Source organism: Vanacampus margaritifer, chromosome 14, assembly GCF_051991255.1.
Source record: "Vanacampus margaritifer isolate UIUO_Vmar chromosome 14, RoL_Vmar_1.0, whole genome shotgun sequence".
Classification (NCBI taxonomy): Eukaryota; Metazoa; Chordata; class Actinopteri; order Syngnathiformes; family Syngnathidae; genus Vanacampus; species Vanacampus margaritifer.
The window spans coordinates 5,985,068-5,997,393 of record NC_135445.1 but is presented as its reverse complement, the minus strand read 5'-3'; the positions used below and the strand labels follow the sequence as shown (position 1 = coordinate 5,997,393).

The 12,326-nt window shown below is 35.9% G+C and overlaps 1 protein-coding gene across 5 annotated transcripts in view; it reads left to right on the top strand.

The window, feature by feature from the left end:
- The window catches only part of itga1 (integrin, alpha 1), a 58,681-nt gene that overhangs the window by 40,982 nt on the left and 5,373 nt on the right, over nt 1-12,326 (top strand). For all 5 annotated transcript variants that reach the window (XM_077542431.1, XM_077542429.1, XM_077542427.1 and 2 more), the window contains 12 exons: nt 1,039-1,182; nt 1,422-1,676; nt 1,753-1,883; nt 5,309-5,484; nt 5,552-5,703; nt 7,242-7,352; nt 9,169-9,245; nt 9,407-9,533; nt 10,770-10,847; nt 10,932-11,008; nt 11,101-11,190; nt 11,819-11,921. In XM_077542431.1, coding sequence (XP_077398557.1) covers nt 1,039-1,182; nt 1,422-1,676; nt 1,753-1,883; nt 5,309-5,484; nt 5,552-5,703; nt 7,242-7,352; nt 9,169-9,245; nt 9,407-9,533; nt 10,770-10,847; nt 10,932-11,008; nt 11,101-11,190; nt 11,819-11,921 — 1,521 coding nt within the window. The remainder of the gene's footprint in view (nt 1-1,038; nt 1,183-1,421; nt 1,677-1,752; nt 1,884-5,308; nt 5,485-5,551; nt 5,704-7,241; nt 7,353-9,168; nt 9,246-9,406; nt 9,534-10,769; nt 10,848-10,931; nt 11,009-11,100; nt 11,191-11,818; nt 11,922-12,326) is intronic.

Here is a 12,326-nt window from a genome sequence, read left to right as displayed (position 1 = left end):
ATGACAGATTTCCGCCTTAGGTGTGAATGTGAGTGTGAATGCTTGTTTGTCTATATGTGCTCTGTGATTGGCTGTCAAGCAGTCTTGGATGTAGTGGCTCATCCACAGACTGAGTGAGAATATAAGGTATTAAAAAAAAGGATGGATAACTGGACCATATCATTTGTAAATGAGGTTAAAAAAGATCTACTATGTATAGTAGATATAAATAATAATAATCATCGCCATCATCATCATCATCATTCAAGTTCAGCTGGTATTTTGTTATTTATAATTATAGGTAAGTTGAAGTTTATTTTATTTTAATAATAAATTAATTATTCCTTATTTTATTTATAATTAATTAAAAAAAATAGTGTTTTTTTTTTGTGTTCAATTTTACTTTTTTAAACCTATTTTTTAAATGTAGAATTATAGTTAACAAGTTCTCATATAATACACCTTAAAAACTTGTTTGTTTTTTTAAATCTGATCAAAGGTAGTATATATGTTTTGTATTATTTTTTACTTACTATTGACCAATTTAAAGTGGTGAAAATATGTTTATGACTAATGTTTATGACTAATGTATTTACTGTCTAGATCAATTGAAGTGTCACTTTCCTCACTTTGTGGGAGCCGTGCTGTATTATGTCATCTCAAGATTAAAAGTCTGGATGCTTTTTTAGCAGTGAATATAGTGCGGTTCGATACAATTGAGACTTCCAATTTTGTTCAAAATGGATAGGTGCAGAAAAAAAGTCAGCCACAAAGGGCATATTTATTTATTTATTTATTCCCATTACAATGCTTAGTCAGCTTCTCATTTTTTTATTGCATCACAATTGGCTCTAAGATCAATGGAAAAATGATGGAACCACAGTTGTTTGCTTTTCGGTCGGGTTGCATCCAGACTTGGATGTGCATGGCCAACGGCGGATTCAAACCCAAAACCTCAAACCTGCTCATCAGTACACCAGCCCGTGTCTAAACATAGTAGAGGTTCATTTTGTACAAACCACTTTAGCAATTACCAAACCACCTCTGCCCTGCTCGCAGATTGGTTCATACTTTGGCAGCGTGCTGCAGACACTTGACGTGGACGGCGACTCGTACACGGACCTCCTGTTGGTGGGCGCCCCCATGTTCATGGGTTCCGACAGAGACGAGCAGGGCCAAGTGTACGTCTACAAGCTCAAGCAGGTAGACTGAACAGTGAGACTCAATACCTCGCATTTACCTATTTTAAAAATAACTATTATGAACCATAAATGTGATTTTTGTGTGCTCTTTCTGAAACCCATTAAAATACCACAACATGGTATCAACGTCCTGTCTAAATAGGAAAGTAGTACATTAATGAAAGAGCACACAAACCCTGAATATCAGAATTTTTTCAGTGAGTAACAGTTGAATTACTGTACCATGTCCCGTCATTGCAGGATGGCCGCTTTGCCCTCGAATTCACGCTAAAGCCCGTCAACCAGTCGTGCTGCAGCGCCAGCTCGTCCGGCTGCACGCACAAAAACGAGCCGTGCGGCGCCCGCTTCGGCACAGCCATCGCCGCCGTGTCGGACCTCAACCTCGACGGCTTCAATGACGTGGCCATAGGAGCGCCCTTCGAGAATGACCACAGAGGGGGCGTGTACGTCTACCATGGGGACAGCAAGCGGTCGCTCAAGGAGAAGTTTGTGCAGGTGAGCAGCAGCTTCTGCTCATGCATGGATTTGTTCTAGTCAAACGAATTCAAAAGTTGCTGCGTTCTCTCTGTAGCACATCCCGGCGGGTGGAAAGGATGACAAGATGAAATTCTTTGGTCAGTCCATACATGGGGTCATGGATCTCAATGGAGACGGAATCACTGATGTGACTATTGGGGGTCTCGGTGGGGCCTCATTGTTCTGGTGAGACATGTATATTAATTTTTTTATTGTTGAAAAAAAAAGAGGGGAAAAAAAGGTCAAGGAAAAGGTTTGGATATTTCAGAAAGAAATCATTGCATATGTAGGACAAAAAAAGTTTCTTTTTTTAAATGATTCATTTTCAAGAAGAACGTAGTTCACTTTTGGGGGCATTTTTTTTAATTTCGAGAATAAAATGTTCTCTTTACTGAAAAAATAATGAAGAATAAAATTATACATGAATAAATAAAAAATAATTTTGGAATTTTATTTTTATATTTTTGAGGAAAAAAACTATTCAAATTTTTTTAAGGTGGAAAAAAGTGTTTGATTTTCAAGAAAAAAAAGTTTTATTTTATTTAGTAGAAAAATATTTGAATCTTTTTGATAAAAAAAAAATACATATATATCTGTTTTCCAGGAAAAAAAACTGAATTTGTTTTAAGTCTTAAAATCTTAAAATAAGTCTTAAAATAAAAAAATTATATTAAAATAGTATCATTTCAAGAAAAAGTTTTGTATTTTATATAAAAAGTAGTATACTTTTGAGGGGAATTTTTTTTTTATTCCATTTTTGAGGAAACAGTTTTTTCTCCCGAGAAAAGCTGTTCCATTTCCCCAAATTTTTATTTATATAATTTTGAGAAAAAAAAGTCAACATTTAAGGGGAACAACTATTATTCAAAACTATTATCATTTCAAGAAAAAATTATTTTTGATAAAAGGGAAATTGTTTGTTTTTATAAAATATATGTTGTTTTTGAGACAAAAAATAATAAGAGATGTTTTCTATTTTTGAGACAAAAAGTACTTAAAAAATAATCTGATATTTTTTCCAGAATCCTTTCATAATTATGAGAATAATTGTGTGTTTATGAGAAAAGTTATAAATCCTATGGAGTAAAGCCATAATAATATTTTTTTTTTTAAAAAGACAAACAAAAATAACTCTTTTGTTCAACCTGAAAGTGTTTGCTTGGCTTCTGTCACATAAAATGTCATATTATTATATATTATCATGACTTCCCCAAACGCACAATCGAAAACATACAAACTGTCTTGGAAGGGACTTTTGCCCAACCCATTATCAAGTCATTCATCGATAGAGATGTGTGCTTGATGCATACTTCTGTCCGTCCATATTCCACACATCAGCATTTGTAAGATGAGTATCATCTGTTGTTCACTTGTTTCATTTAGACAGCTGAACACGTCCCACTGGACTCGTACACTTGAGATTGACAACTTCCTGGAGATGTCTCCGTTAAAAGCCTTTCTATCCCAACAGGCCAGGGTTCCTTACTCAAACCAAATCGCCATCTTTGTCATGTATGTACATGACTATTGATGACAAAATAGCTTATAATAATAACCCAATAAAAATGTGATCAATTTCTGGCTCCCGAACCCATAGTTGGAGACCCCAGCGTCCGCCATGACTCAACCTCGCAGGCATGGGATAATGTCCTCCCACACTTTTTTTTCTTCTTCCCAAGCTGTGTGAAAACTTCTACCCCCATGTGGCTTCCAGTTTGAAACAAGATTTGGCAGCGGGGCTGGCTCGTTTCTCCCCGGCTTGTTGGCCATAGTTTTATGCTTATCACGCATCTGTTTGCCTCCCTCAGAGACACTCTGCAAGTCCATTTGCTTTTGCGCATTAGAAGTCGTCAACAGCACCAACCAAGAAATATGCATTCAAGTAAAAGAAACGTTTGAAGATGATTTTTTTTTTTTTTCCTGGGGAAGTTTGATTACTATTTTCCCAAGAGAGCTTAATTAACTGCCAGCTGTCATCAAAGCAGAGTTCCCCATGTTGCCAGCTGTTGTAGAGCATTTTCACTGAACTTTCATCATCCCCTGACCTCAACCCGATTGAGAACTCATAGAGCATCCTTAAAAGCTAATTACAGTAGTAGCAATAATTTGGTAATACGGTCTAAAATGTTATCACAGTTTTTAAAGTCAATCTTAAACATTTCTTGACAAATCATATGCTATATGTGACCTCACTAGTCTAAACATGACATTCTAATTAATATTACATTTGTGGAATATGAGTTATGAAGCAAAATCCAGACGTTTTTATCTATCTCAGGGGGCGGCCATTTTGCCACTTGCTGTCGACTGAAGATGACATCACAGTTGCTTGAGGCTCAGGCAACGACCAATCACAGCTTACCTGTTTTTTGAAGCTGCGCTGTGATTGTGATTGGAGGTTTTGTCGATAGCAAAGTGGCAAAATGGCCGCCACCCTGCAATGGATTAAAAAACGGCTGGATTTGCTACTTAATGCAATATTAACTCTATCACTGCCATTGACGGCTATAGACGTCAAAATTTTATTTTAACTATTTCTATTAGTTTAACATTTTTTGCCACTTTTGTTAACAAGAGTAGGAAAACCTAAATTTTTTTTATTGTACATTTAGAACAGATATAACATTTGTGATTAATTGTGAGTTGTGAGTTGTGCGATTAATTATGATTAAAAAATGTAATCGCCTGACTTCTCAAATTTTTAATGATGTTTTATTTTATTTTTTTAATTCATTCATTGCCATTGACGGCTATAGATGTCAAAAATTTATTTTAACTATTTCTATTAGTTTAACATTTTTTGCCACTTTTGTTAACAAGAGTAGGAAAACCTAGATTTTTTTTTATTGTACATTTAGAACAGATATAACATTTGTGATTAATTGTGAGTTAACTAGTGAAGTCATGCGATTAATTATGATTAAAAAATTTAATCGCCTGACTTCTCAAATTTTTAATGATGTTTTATTTTATTTTTTAAATTCATTCATTGCCATTGACGGCTATAGATGTCAAAAATTAATTTTAACTATTTCTATTAGTTTAACATTTTTTGCCACTTTTGTTAACAAGAGTAGGAAAACCTACATTTTTTTTATTGTACATTTAGAACAGATATAACATTTGTGATTAATTGTGAGTTAACTAGTGAAGTCATGCGATTAATTATGATTAAAAAATTTAATCGCCTGACTTCACAAATTTTTAATGATGTTTTATTTTATTTTTTTAATTCATTCATTGCCATTGACGGCTATAGACGTCAAAAATTTATTTTAACTATTTCTATTAGTTTAACATTTTTTCCCACTTTTGTTAACAAGAGTATAAACACCTAGATTTTTTTTTATTGTACATTTGGAACAGATAGAGAATTTGTGATTAATCGTGAATTAACTAGTGAAGTCATGTGATTAATTACAATTAAAAATGTTAATCGCCTGTCGCCCCTAATTTTTAATAATCCATTTTTTTTTAATGAAGTCGTGGCAGTGAATGAGTTAATCAGAATACCATATTTAGACTAGTGGGGCAGCATAGAATGGGGGGTTGACTTCCTCTTTAACCATTCATCTCTCGTGCCAACTTTGATGTCTCTTTGGCACATTCAGGTCCAGAGATGTGGCGGAGCTTCGAGCCAACATGACCTTCAACCCCGCCAAGATCAACGTGCAGCAAGCCGAATACCAGTGCGAACTTTCGGGACGCAAATCTGCGTGCGTGACCATCGACGTGTGCTTCATCTACAGCGTCAAATCCAACAAGCAGGACCTTAAAACCAAAGCAGGTGAGACTCTTTGGCAATTCAAAGATTGTGACGTCATTTCACCTTTTTTTCGCGCCGTCTTCTGCAGTGATTCGTTACAACCTGACTCTGGATGCTCTGCGGGCGAAAGCCAGGGCTTCTTTTGTCGACTCGGACGACAAGAGCGACCGACGGATTTCCAGAACGGTCGCCGTGGAGGACCGACGGAGGATGTGTGTAACGCAGGTGTTCGTAATGTCGGTAAGCAATGGGACAGCGCATATCTGACCATGACAACGATCCAACACAGACTGACAGAAAACAGGGAACTAAATATGAGAAAATTAACGAGACACATCTGGTTAAGACAGGCTGGAGGGAGCTGATGGGGAGACACAAAGACAGACTTCACACTTGTTCATCATAAAGCAAGCATCCTTTGTGTGTCACGTTTGCACTTTTGGACATTTGTGGCCACGTGTGCAGTGTCAGTTTGCTGTTGCTTCGCGGAGCCTGTGCAGTTCTTTGATTAGCTTCCCATTGGCACCGCGCACAGGAACTAATCAGTGAGAACAGCTGCAGCTCTTCTGCATTGCATGTGTGTGTGTGTGTGTTTGTGTGTGCAGAGTTAGAGTTCCTGCCTTTCTTTGTTTTAATCCACCATCCAGAGTAGGCCACATGAAAAAGGGAAAAAAAAAGTATTTTCAAGAAAAAAAAAGTAATATATTTTTCAGAATTATTTTTGAAAGAATAGGTTGTAGTGAGAAAGGGAAAAGTGGTGATATTTTTGAGGGAAAAAAAGTTTTTTTATATTTTCAGCAACATATTTGTGTATTTCAAGAATATATGTTTTACATTTTTGAGCAAAGCATGATATTTTAGATTAAAAAAAAAAAATTGGAGTAATAAAATGATATTCTTAAGAACAAATGGGGAAAAAAGACAAAAAAATACATTTTCAATTCTTGAGGAAGAAACTATTTTGTAGTAATTTTAAGTTATCTATTTTTGAGAGGGAATAAAATATTTTCAAGAACAATTATTGTATTTTGGAAGGGAAAAAAGTTTGAGATTTCCAAAGTTGCATTTTCAACAAAATATAATATAATATGATAGATAGATAGATAGATAGATAGATAGATAGATAGATAGATAGATAGATAGATAGATAGATAGATAGATAGATAGATAGATAGAAAAAATAATATATTTTCAACAGAAATGGCTCATCAAGCAGTTATTTTCATTAAGTGACATTACTAAAAATTCAGGGGGGAAAATCTACTTTAATTTTGAAAATCTACAAAGAACAAATGGGGAAAAAAGACAAAAAAATACATTTTCAATTCTTGAGGAAGAAACTATTTTGTAGTAATTTTAAGTTATCTATTTTTGAGAGGGAATAAAATATTTTCAAGAACAATTATTGTATTTTGGAAGGGAAAAAAGTTTGAGATTTCCAAAGTTGTATTTTCAACAAAATATAATAAAATATGATAGATAGATAGATAGATAGAAAAAATAATATATTTTCAACAGAAATGGCTCATCAAGCAGTTATTTTCATTAAGTGACATTACTAAAAATTCAGGGGGAAAAATCTACTTTAATTTTGAAAATCTACAATTTCGTGCTTGAATATAGATTTTTTTTTTTTATCTGGAAATGTACACAAACTGTCAGCTTTACAGGTACCACACATACTCTGCAGGATATGAGAGTACTTTTCTGATGCCTCATTTTTTTTTTTTCTTCTACTGCAGTGAAAGAAATAATAAGCCCTTCTCATCTTTTACAAGGCCCGACTGGACTTCCGGGACCCTCTCATGGTGTCGCTGGACTTTGGACTGGCCGATGAAGACCAAGGCCCAGTCCTGGACGAAAGCCTGCCCACGTCCATTAATAAGACGGTACGTTTTTTTTTTCTCCAGAAAAAAAAATAATAATAAAAAAATGTAAAAAAATTTTTTTTAAATAAGATGGTACGTTCTCAGCTCCAGATATGCTAAATATTTGCGAGACATGAGCGAGCACTATTAATACCCTTTCTTGTTGTTTTGCTGTTTTCTTAACTCTCCGATTGTTCGCGTGTGGAACAGCCAAACCGCCATCATTCATCTTGCAATCGTTTCAACACGTCTTCCCACACTCCCACACGTTAAACTTCGAGGTTTTCCAAGAAATCGTATTCGTGATGAGCGATGTGTCCAGATAACGAGGGAGCAAGTATTTGCCGCCTGATATGGGAATGAAGCAAATGGGGTCTTCTCCTGTTATTGTTATGAAAAGGGAGCAACCAGGAAATCACCAGACGGAAGCTACAGTTGCTCGTCTGCTGGATATTATATTACAGTCTTAGCGGTCAGTCCATGTTGCACGCTGTATCTCCATACTTAGAGACTGGGAACAAACTGCACTGTGACCCATGAAACACTCAGGAGGGGCTGGGGGGGACAGCAAAGGAAATTAAGGTCAAGCATGAGGGTCCTTTATACTCAAGTATACAAACAAACGCAAAATCTTTTTATTTTCTTTTTATCCTTTTTCCACTGCTCACTTCATGTTGGACTGCGGTGCTGCAGACCACCCGCTAAAACGCCAGAGGTGTTCCCAAAAGCTGGAGTGTACACCCCTCGAGGTGCTCTATTAAGTGTAGTGGTGGTCTGTCATGGGGAGGAATATACTGTAAATGCAAATAAATATAAAATATATAAAATAATATTCATGGCTCGAAATAAAATAGAATGAGATTTTAGGTCTAAGCTAAAACAATAAGATTTTTTTATTTATTATTATATTGAAAAATACAGGTGTGGAAATTAAATAAATATGAATTTGTATTTAGAAAGTTTTATTGAATTTATTAATTTACAGGTCTGACAACAAAAATAGCATATAATTCTAAAAAAATCCAGGCGTGGGCACAAAATAAATTATAATAAAATTTGTGATTTTCACAATAACAATAAAAAAAAAATGGGAGGAAAAAAACACATAACTAGGTCTCGGCCCAAAACTAAAATATGATTTTAAAAATGCTTGGACTCTCTGTGAAATAATATTTCAGGTCTGGGCTCAAACAACAACAACAACAAATTTTCCAGTTGTGGGCTCAAAATTAAATATAATATAATTTGTGGTCTCAAACAACAAAAATAACATTTAAAAAAATCTACGTGCTGTAAAAATAAAATATTAATGTATACTTGTTTGAATAATTTAATCATAAAATCAGGTAAAATTGAACAAAATTCAATTCAAATTTATATTATTTAAAATTAATAAAATAAATTAAATTAAATCATGAAATAGACTAAAATTCAATTCCAGACTTTGACTACAATATGAAAATAGAAAAAAAAATCCAAGTGTGTGAAATTTAATAAAATTTTTGGTTTAAAATAGAACGGCAAAAAAACAGAATAAAGCACAACTCATTTCTGAGCTCAAAATAAAAATATTTTTGGGTTCAGAGTAAAGATAGATAAATAAATAAATAACATTAATTTGAATTTTTTTATCAAATATAATTCCAGATCTGTGTTATAACAGTAACAAAATAAAATCTCTCTGAAGCATTTAGGAAAATGCTGATGTGGACTAAATTTCAGTTGAACTTCATGGCCACAATTGCAAACGCATCCTTGTGACGACTGCCTGAACATCAACCCTTGCTGTCTAATAGCACACGTCACACCCCATATTGAAGCGTTCCTGTCCTTGTAGATTCCCTTGGTAGACTGTGGCAGCAACCAGCGGTGCATCGCTGACCTCTCCCTCCAAGCAGAGCCCAGCGTAACAGGGTGAGCCTGCATGCATAACGCACACTTGCCAAGTTCAACTTCAGGCAGTTCATCAAAGCCGCAGCAGCGGTTTTACAAGCCTTGCTGGACCTTCTGGTGCATTGTTGCCCTCTTGTGGCGGATCGTTTGTATGCTCAGGGTCTTCCTTTGCTGTCCTCCAGGTTGGTGATTCGAGCCAAGAAGGACAAACTGGACGTGAACATCCGCGTGAGAAACAGCAAAGACAACGCCTACAACACAAAAGTGGTCGTCAGCTTCACGCCAAACATCAACTATGTCAAAGTGGAGGTGAGGAGATCGTTTATATGTTATATGTGACTCACTAGTCTAAACATGACATTCTGATTAATATTCCATTTGTGGAATATGAGTTATGCAGCTAAATCCAGCCATTTTTATTTATGTCAGGGGGCGGCCATTTTGCCACTTGCTGCCGACTGAAGATGTCATCACAGTTGCTCCCCGGGCTCAGGCAACAGCTCAACTGTTTTCTGAAGCTGTGCTGTGATTGGTTGCTACCTGAGACCTGAGCAACTGTGATGTCATTTTCACTCGACTCGGCAAAATGGCCGCCTTCTGATATGGATCAAACTTGCTGCTTAGCTCATGTTCCACTATTGCAATAGTAACCAAAATACTGTATTTAGACTAGTGGGGCTCCATACCACATATTAGTGTCAAAGTTTTTTTTTTGTGGGGGGGGGTGACTTCCCCTTTAAAGGAGAAATTTTCTGAGCTTTTTTTCACCCCTACGGGAAGGGAGCAAAGCACATTTCGCTGATATCCGGCTGAAACCTCATAAATCACAATTTGGTTAATTATAATTTTTTCAAAAATCTACACTATTGGTTAGTCCAAATGTGCGGGTTTTATTTTATTTGTATTTATTTTATTTTATTTTTACAAATTATTGATCAATCTAAATCAGGGGTTTCCAAACTGGGGCCGCTAGGACATTTTTCGACTTTATTAAACTTTATAATATACAAGTGCATGTTAATTTCAATAAATTATGGTAATTAATAATGCAATTTATTCACAAATCTGACTTTGACAAAGAAAAATTTTACTTTTTGTATATGCAGCGGACCACGGAAAATTGGACGGTGGGCTGCAAATGGCCCCCAAACCGTAGATTGGACACCATTGATCTATGTTGACTAATGTTGAAAATGTCTCGCTTTCTTTGATGATGCAGTGTTAATTGTTGAACAAACTGTTTTTGGGGTCTACTGAAAAGTGACTATTTTGAAGATTCGGCCCGACGCCAGTGATATGTGCAAGTCATAAAGTTAGACGCAAGTCTTAAACTTTAAGTTTCAAGCAAGTTACTGTGGTAAAAATGAAGAACGTCCCCCATGGCAGATGGCAGCAAGACATTGACATTAAGGCCTCTATTTATTTATTTTTTCTAAAGCATGTCACAGACATTGGGGAACTATTTTGCTGTGGGAAAGAAAAACATGTTTCTGTACAATGTGTAACTTACGCTGTGATTGACCTCGTTTTCCTTCGGAATGTCAGCCGGAAAAAGACTGCACTCTGAATCACACCAAAGTGGAATGTGCGGTGGGGTACCCCTTCCTGGGGAGCAATGTGGAGGTACGTCTTTAAAAACAAAAGCAAACATACATCGCGTTTTATCCATGATTTTTGTTCTGCAAGAAGCTATTGTGATTTCCACAGGAAGCTTTCAAAGTGAAGTTTGAGGTGAACCCTAATCACATCCATCACAACATCCAGATCAACGTGACAGCCACGAGGTAAAAGTCCCGTTTTTTGCAATGAATCACACCGAAATGTATTGAGGATCGTCACCATATTGTGTGTGCGTGTGTTTTGTTACGCTCCGCAGTGACAGTGAGGAGCTGAGCTCCACCCTCGGCGACAACACGGTGCACATCTCCATCCCCGTCAAGTACGAGGCCGGGCTCGTGTTCACTGTGTGAGTACGCTTTAAACTCTTTTCCCAGTGACTTATGCCAATTTTGAAATCTGATGTCAATACATTTAATTTTAGTTAGCTTTCAACAAAATGTAATAAAATCTAACAACAATAACACCCCCAATTTTTTTTTTGTGTAAGTTAAAAATAGAATTCAATAGAATATAATTAACTCTTTTACTGCCAAAGACGTTAAATGACGTTCTGCAAAAACCTACGGAGGAGCGCCAAAGACGTTAAAAGACGTCCTCCCATTTTTTTTTTTTTTTTTTTGAAACGGGTGCTGGGAAGGCTTGCGGAGCTCTCCTGAAAGTTTTAAGCAGGTTTTTTGAGCCTAATGACTATTTTTGGCCCCTAGAGGGCAGCGATGACTCTCTTTTGACAAGATCGGGTGGGCGTCAGTAGAGGCGGAGCTAGAGCGTTGAGCAGGAGATCAGAATGGAAAACAAAGGAAAAATGGCGGCCGGTCGCGAGGAGCTAACGCCAGAGCCGTTTTTTTCAAAGACCAAAAGCATCGCTAATTAAATCCATTTTGATTGCACCAGTACGAATCTATAGCACAGAGTGAGAGTTTATATGATTAATCATTAATTAGATCTGATTTTGAATATGCACGAATTCTTTCCAGGCGTCCGGTGGACGAGCACGTGGTGGTGAAAGAGGGCGAGCAATACTCGGGCGAGTTCAACGACACCCGCATGATCGGCGAGGAGATCAACATCAGCTACACAGTAAGGCTTCGGATAAAGTTTGGGATTTTCAAGGTTTAAAATTGACTTTTAAGAAAACAACTCGAGTACATTATTTTTAACATAAAAACTTGAAGAAGAAAAAACTTTGTAAGGTGAAATGTTAAAAGTTAAAGGTATGATTGCCTTTTGTAAATTATATATATATATATATATATACATATATAATTTTTTATTTTTTTTTACTGTAGTTCTTTCTCCCTCCTTAAATATGTTAATCTTTTTATTGTGTATTGTATGTTTTTTGTGGATCTTGAGTCTGCTGAATAAAGTTGGTTAATTGTTAAATGTTCAACGTTTTGAAAACAAAGAATTTCTCCTGATGGTTATTTAGCTATTTCAACGTTAACACTTTTTGGTCATATATATAATTTAAAAATTTACAAA